The 7,848-nt window shown below is 51.7% G+C and overlaps 1 protein-coding gene across 12 annotated transcripts in view; it reads left to right on the top strand.

Annotated features, from left to right (window-relative positions):
- Nucleotides 1-4,197: 4,197 nt before the first annotated feature.
- RAPGEF1 (Rap guanine nucleotide exchange factor 1) overlaps nt 4,198-7,848 on the top strand; it is a 122,144-nt gene continuing 118,493 nt past the window's right edge. For 3 of the 12 annotated variants that reach the window (XM_040324401.1, XM_040324400.1, XM_040324399.1), the window contains exon 1: nt 4,199-4,408. In XM_040324401.1, the coding sequence (XP_040180335.1) occupies nt 4,384-4,408 (25 nt within the window). In that variant the 5' untranslated portion in view covers nt 4,199-4,383. Of the gene's footprint in view, nt 4,409-7,848 lie in introns of all 12 variants that reach the window. The other 9 variants (XM_040324402.1, XM_040324405.1, XM_040324404.1 and 6 more) reach the window with 4 other exon arrangements.

Here is a 7,848-nt window from a genome sequence, read left to right as displayed (position 1 = left end):
GGATGAATGGCTTTGATGGGGGTCTCTGTACCTAAGGGGGTGGTTATGATGGGGGTCTCTTTATCTATCAATGTGATGTATGGCTGTGATGGGGGGGTCACTTTATCTATGGGATGTATGGCTGTGATGGGGGTCTCTGTGACTATGGGATGTATGGCTTTGATGAGGGTCTCTGTATCTATGGAATGTATGGCTGTGATGGGGGTCTCTGTATTTATGGAATGTATGGCTGTGATGGGGGTCTCTTAATCTATGGGATGTATGGCTGTGATGGGGGTCTCTGTGTCTATGGGATGTATGGCTGTGATGGGGGTCTCTGTGTCTATGGGATGTATGGCTGTGATGGGGGTCTCTGTATCTATGGGATGTATGGCTGTGATGGGGGTCTCTGTGTCTATGGGATGTATGGCTGTGATGGGGGTCTCTGTGTCTATGGGAAGTATGGCTGTGATGGGGGTCTCTGTGTCTATGGGATGTATGGCTGTGATGGGGGTCTCTGTGTCTATGGGATGTATGGCTGTGATGGGGGTCTCTGTGTCTATGGGATGTATGGCTGTGATGGGGGTCTCTATATCTATGGGATGTATCGCTGTGATTGGGGTCTCTGTGTCTATGGGATGTATGGCTGTGATGGGGGTCTCTGTGTCTATGGGAAGTATGGCTGTGATGGGGGTCTCTGTATCTATGGGATGTATGGCTGTGATGGGGGTCTCTATATCTATGGGATGTATGGCTGCGATGGGGGTATATGTGTCAATGGGATGTATGGCTGTGATGGGGGTCTCTGTATCTATGGGATGTATGGCTGTGATGGGGGTATCTGTGTCCATGGGATGTATGGCTGTGATGGGGGTCTCTGTATCTATGATATTAATGGCTGTGATGGGGGTCTCTGTATCTATGGGATGTATGGCTGTGATGGGGGTCTCTGTATCTATAGAATGTATGGCTGTGATGGGGGTCTCTGTTTTTATGGGATGTATGGGTATGATGGAGGTCTCTTTATCTATGGGATGAATGGCTTTGATGGGGGTCTCTGCACCTGAGGGGGGTGGTTGTGATGGGGTCTCTTTATCTATCTATGGAATATACTGTATGGCTGTGATGGGGGTCTCTGTGTCTATGGGATGTATGGCTGTGATGGGGGTCTCTGTATCTATGGGATGTATGGTATGGCTGTGATGGGGGTCTCTGTATCTATGGGATGTATGGCTGTGATGGGGGTCTCTGTATCTATGGGATGTATGGCTGCGATGGGGGTCTCTGTATCTATGGGATGTATGGCTGTGATGAGGGTCTCTGTATCTATGGGATGTATGGCTGTGATGGGGGTCTCTGTATTTATGGGATGTATGGGTGTGATGGGGATCTCTTTATCTATGGGATGAATGGCTTTGATGGGGGTCTCTGTACCTGAGGGGGGTGGTTGTGATGGGGGTCTCTTTATCTATCAATGGGATGTATGGCTGTAATGGGGGGTCACTTTATCTATGGGATGTATGGCTGTGATGGGGGTCTCTGTGAATATGGGATGTATGGCTTTGATGGGGGTCTCTGTATCTATGGAATGTATGGCTGTGATGGGGGTCTCTATATCTATGGGATGTATGGCTGTGATGGGGGTCTTTATATCTATGGCTGTGATGGGGGTCTCTGTGTCTATGGGATGTATGGCTGTGATGGGGGTCTCTGTATCTATGGGATGTATGGCTGCGATGGGGGTCTCTATATGTATGGGATGTATGGCTGCGATGGGGGTCTCTGTATCTATGGGATGTATGGCTGTGATGGGGGTCTCTATATCTATGGGATGTATGGCTTTGATTGGGGTCTCTGTATCCATGGTATGTATGACTGTGATGGGGGTCTCTATATCTATGGGATGTATGGGTTTGATGGGGGTCTCTGTGTCTATGGAATGTATGGTTGTGATGGGGGTCAATATATCTATGGGATGTTTGACTTTGATAGGGGTCTCTGTACCTGAGGGGGGTGGTTGTGATGGGGGTCTCTGTATTTATGGGGTGTATGGCTGTGATGGGCATCTCTGTATTTTTTCATGAGGGGGAAGCATTGCTGTAATGGGGGGGTCTCCGTATATTAGGGGGTCGGCTGTGCTGGGGATGTATGGCTTTGATGGGAGTCTCTGTATCTATGGGATGTATGGCTGTGATGGGGGTCTCTGTATCCATGGTATGTATGGCTGTGATGGGGGTCTCTATATCTATGGGATGTATGGCTTTGATGGGGGTCTCTGTGTCTATGGGATGTATGGCTGTGATGGGGGTCTCTATATCCATGGTATGTATGGCTGTGATGGGGGTCTCTATATCTATGGGATGTATGGCTTTGATGGGGGTCTCTGTATCTATGGGATGTATGGCTGTGATGGGGGTCTCTGTATCTATGGAATGTATGGCTGCTGTGATGGGGGTCTCTATATCTATGGAATGTATGGCTGTGATGGGGGTCTCTGTGTCTATGGAATGTATGGATGTGATGGGGGTCTCTATACCTATGGGATATATGGCTTTGATGGGGGTCTCTGTATCTATGGTATGTATGGCTGTGATGGGGGTCTCTGTGTCTATGGAATGTATGGCTGTGATGGGGGTCTCTATACCTATGGGATGTATGGCTTTGATGGGGGTCTCTGTATCTATGGGATGTATGGCTGTGATGGGGGTCTCTGTATCTATGGGATGTATAGCTGCTGTGATGGGGGTCTCTATATCTATGGGATGTATGGCTTTGATGGGGGTCTCTGTGTCTATGGAATGTATGGCTTTGATGGGGGTCTCTATATCTATGGGATGTATGGGTTTGATGGGGGTCTCTGTGTCTATGGAATGTATGGCTGTGATGGGGGTCTCTATATCTATGGGATGTTTGACTTTGATAGGGGTCTCTGTACCTGAGGGGGGTGGTTGTGATGGGGGTCTCTGTGTTTATGGGGTGTATGGCTGTGATGGGCATCTCTGTATTTTTTCATGAGGGGGAAGCATTGCTGTAATGGGGGGGTCTCCGTATATTAGGGGGTCGGCTGTGCTGGGGATGTATGGCTTTGATGGGGGTCTCTGTATCTATGGGATGTATGGCTGTGATGGGGGTCTCTGTATCCATGGTATGTATGGCTGCGATGGGGGTCTCTATATCTATGGGATGTATGGCTTTGATGGGGGTCTCTGTATCTATGGGATGTATGGCTGTGATGGGGGTCTCTGTATCCATGGTATGTATGGCTGTGATGGGGGTCTCTATATCTATGGTATGTATGGCTGTGATGGGGGTCTCTATATCTATGGGATGTATGGCTGTGATGGGGGGTCTCTGTATCCATGGGATGTATGGCTGTGATGGGGGTCTCTATATCTATGGGATGTATGACTTTGATAGGGGTCTCTGTACCTGAGGGGGGTGGTTGTGATGGGGGTCTCTGTATTTATGGGGTGTATGGCTGCGATGGGCATTTCTGTATTTTTTTATGAGGGGGAAGCATTATATTAGGGGGTCGGCTGTGCTGGGGATCTCTGTAATTTTGGGGTGCAATATTGTGATCATTGTTTTTCTATCATTTTTTTCCAGGGGGCTCTATAATTCTTGGAAGGATGGCCATCTCTTGGGTGGGGGGATGAGATGGGGTGTCTGTATTTCTGGGGGTGATGTAGGGTTGCCCCCTGTCCGGGATTCAACCACCTGAAACCCCAGACACATTATTCAGACCGGACTCTGTCTTCCCAGCAGGGTTGCTGTCTTCAATTGTCTAAGCAGAGGTTGTAATGTGTTCCCCCTTAAATCAGGATTCCCAGAACATCCCTTAGGTCAGAGCATCCCCAGAGTTCTCCCTTACATCAGTCTGCAGAGTTCCCCTTACAGTGTAAAGAAACTCTGCAAGTTCAGATGTAAAAGGGGAACTCTGTAGACTCTGCAGTATGAGGGGACTCTTGTGTTTAACGTCATATGATTATAAATGTTCTTTAATCACAAAATATATGTACTGCGTAGTATATATACCTATATATAGAGATCTGTGAAGAGGACTGTGTATCTGGTGTGAGGGGTCTTGTTATTTAATATTGGGGGTCTCATTAGGATTACATGGGGAGAATCTTTCCAACATGTGGAGTTTCCAGACCGAGATGACAGGTCGCCGGTCACGTGACGCGGGTGCTGTTGGCTGTCAGTACCAGGTTGGGCCGCTGGGGGCGCGGTGAGTCTACGAAGTGGAGGCGGCACCGGGAGATCCTCTCACACGCACACAGCCAACACACCGGGGCATGCTGCTCCCCTCACCGCCGCCGCTCGCCGACTAGGCCGGGGACTGTCCCCGGAGCGGAAGCTGAAGCCCAGGCCCCAGGCCCCAGGGGAGGCCTACCCGCGGACATGTCCGGGAAAATAGAGAAAGCAGGTAAGAGAATACGGAGGAGAGGAGGCCCCGGTACTGGGGGGAGAGAGAGAGCGGAGCCCCACCCGAGCCTGGCCGCTATCTGATCTGCATCAGGCCGCTCCCTGCACCGCCCCGGGGAGCACATTCTACCGGACCTCCGCCCGGCCACACTGACTGCATGCTGGGAGGGGGGCAGTGATTGTAGGAGAGAGATTGGGGGGGGGGCAATGATTGTAGGGGAGAGAGAGGGGGGGATAATGATTGTAGGAGAGAGAGGTGAGGGGGGATAATGATTGTAGGGGGGGGGGGGATAATGATTGTAGAAGAGAGAGGTGAGGGGGGATAATGATTGTAGGAGAAGGGGGGGATAATGATTGTAGGAGAAGGGGGGGGGGTGATTGTAGGAGAAGGGGGGGGGATGATTGTAGGAAAAGGGGGGGGGATGATTGTAGGAGAAGGGGGGGGGGGAATGATTGTAGGAGAGAGAGGTGAGGGGGGATAATGATTGTAGAAGAGAGAGGAGAGGGGGGGACGATTGTAAGAGAGAGTTGAGGGGGGGGGGGTAATGATTGTAGGAGAGAGAGTTGAGGGGGGGGGGGGTAATGATTGTAGGAGAGAGAGTTGAGGGGGGGGGGGGTAATGATTGTAGGAGAGAGAGTTGAGGGGGGGGGGGGGTAATGATTGTAGGAGAGAGAGTTGAGGGGGGGGGGGGTAATGATTGTAGGAGAGAGAGTTGAGGGGGGGGTAATGATTGTAGGAGAGAGAGTTGAGGGGGGGGGTAATGATTGTAGGAGAGAGAGTTGAGGGGGGGGGTAATGATTGTAGGAGAGAGAGTTGAGGGGGGGGTAATGATTGTAGGAGAGAGAGTTGAGGGGGGGGGGGTAATGATTGTAGGAGAGAGAGTTGAGGGGGGGGGGTAATGATTGTAGGAGAGAGAGTTGAGGGGGGGGTAATGATTGTAGGAGAGAGAGTTGAGGGGGGGGTAATGATTGTAGGAGAGAGAGTTGAGGGGGGGGGGGTAATGATTGTAGGAGAGAGAGTTGAGGGGGGGGGGGTAATGATTGTAGGAGAGAGAGTTGAGGGGGGGGGTAATGATTGTAGGAGAGAGAGTTGAGGGGGGGGGGTAATGATTGTAGGAGAGAGAGTTGAGGGGGGGGGTAATGATTGTAGGAGAGAGAGTTGAGGGGGGGGGTAATGATTGTAGGAGAGAGTTGAGGGGGGGGGGGGTAATGATTGTAGGAGAGAGAGTTGAGGGGGGGGGGGGGGTAATGATTGTAGGAGAGAGAGTTGAGGGGGGGGGGGGGGGTAATGATTGTAGGAGAGAGAGTTGAGGGGGGGGGGGTAATGATTGTAGGAGAGAGAGTTGAGGGGGGGGGTAATGATTGTAGGAGAGAGAGTTGAGGGGGGGGGGGGTAATGATTGTAGGAGAGAGAGAGTTGAGGGGGGGGGGGTAATGATTGTAGGAGAGAGAGTTGAGGGGGGGGGTAATGATTGTAGGAGAGAGAGTTGAGGGGGGGGGTAATGATTGTAGGAGAGAGAGTTGAGGGGGGGGGGTAATGATTGTAGGAGAGAGATTTGGGGGGGGCAATGATTGTAGGGGAGAGAGAGGGGGGATAATGATTGTAGAGGGGGGGGGGAGATAATGATTGTAGAGGGGGGGGAATGATTGTAGAAGAGAGAGGTGAGGGGGGATAATGATTGTAGGAGAAGGGGGGGATAATGATTGTAGGAGAAGGGGGGGGGGGATGATTGTAGGAGAAGGGGGGGGGGATGATTGTAGGAGAAGGGGGGGGGAATGATTGTAGGAGAGAGAGGTGAGGGGGGATAATGATTGTAGGAGAGAGAGTTGAGGGGGGGGGGTAATGATTGTAGGAGAGAGAGTTGAGGGGGGGGGGGTAATGATTGTAGGAGAGAGAGTTGAGGGGGGGGGTAATGATTGTAGGAGAGAGAGTTGAGGGGGGGGGTAATGATTGTAGGAGAGAGAGTTGAGGGGGGGGGTAATTATTGTAGGAGAGAGAGTTGAGGGGGGGGGGTAATGATTGTAGGAGAGAGAGTTGAGGGGGGGGGGGGGTAATGATTGTAGGAGAGAGAGTTGAGGGGGGGGGGGTAATGATTGTAGGAGAGAGAGTTGAGGGGGTAATGATTGTAGGGGAGAGAGAGTTGAGGGGGGGGGGGGTAATGATTGTAGGAGAGAGAGTTGAGGGGGGGGGTAATGATTGTAGGAGAGAGAGTTGAGGGGGGGGGAAATGATTGTAGGAGAGAGAGTTGAGGGGGGGGGAAATGATTGTAGGAGAGAGAGTTGAGGGGGGGGGGGGTAATGATTGTAGGAGAGAGAGTTGGGGGGGGGGGTAATGATTGTAGGAGAGAGAGTTGAGGGGGGGGGTAATGATTGTAGGAGAGAGAGTTGAGGGGGGGGGTAATGATTGTAGGAGAGAGAGTTGGGGGGGGGGGTAATGATTGTAGGAGAGAGAGTTGAGGGGGGGGGGTAATGATTGTAGGAGAGAGAGTTGAGGGGGGGGTAATGATTGTAGGAGAGAGAGTTGAGGGGGGGGTAATGATTGTAGGAGAGTGAGTTGAGGGGGGGGTAATGATTGTAGGAGAGAGAGTTGAGGGGGGGGGTAATGATTGTAGGAGAGAGAGTTGAGGGGGGGGGGTAATGATTGTAGGAGAGAGAGTTGAGGGGGGGGATGATTGTAGGAGAGAGATGGGGGGGGGGAATGATTGTAGGAAAGAGGTGAGGGGGGGGACAATTATTGCATGAGAGAGAGGTGAGGGGGGGCAATGTTTGCAGGAGAGAAAGGGTGGAGGGGCAATGTTTGCAGGAGAGAGGTAAGGGGGGGCAATGATTGTAGAGGTGAGGGGGGGCAGTGATTGTAGAGGGGGAAAAGGGGGGCGATGATTGTAGGAGAGAGATGTGAGGGGGGGGGGTGCGGCAGTGATTGTAGAGTGGAGGGGGGGCAATGACTGTTGGAGAGAGGTTGGGAGGGCAGTGATAGTTGAGAAGGGGGTGGGGGGCAGTGATTGTAGAGGAGAGAGATAAGGTAGACAGTGATTGTAGAGGAGAGAGGTGAGGGGGGACAATGATGATGATGATGGGGGGCTGTGATTGTAGGGGAGTGAGCTGAGCAGGAGACATTTATTTTAGAAGGAGGAAGATTATGGGTATTTTAGTAGGGGGATGTTAAAAGGGGAACAGTGATTTTACAGTGTGGAGGGAGGTGAGCAAGAACAGTGATTACAAGGGCAAGACAGAGATGGGGGGGGTGTTAATGGTGGTAGCAGGGGGAGAGGGTACAGGGAAGGACAGTTAGTACTGATAGGAGATAGTGGGGGGGGGTAATGGTGGTAGCAGGGGGAGAGGGTACAGGGAAGGACAGTTAGTACTGATAGTGGGGGGGGGTAATGGTGGTAGCAGGGGGGGAGGGTATAGGGAAGGACAGTTAGTACTGATAGCAGGAGAT

This window comes from Rana temporaria, chromosome 9 (genome assembly GCF_905171775.1).
Source record: "Rana temporaria chromosome 9, aRanTem1.1, whole genome shotgun sequence".
In the NCBI taxonomy this organism is placed as follows: Eukaryota; Metazoa; Chordata; class Amphibia; order Anura; family Ranidae; genus Rana; species Rana temporaria.
This window is presented reverse-complemented; position numbering and strand designations above follow the sequence as displayed.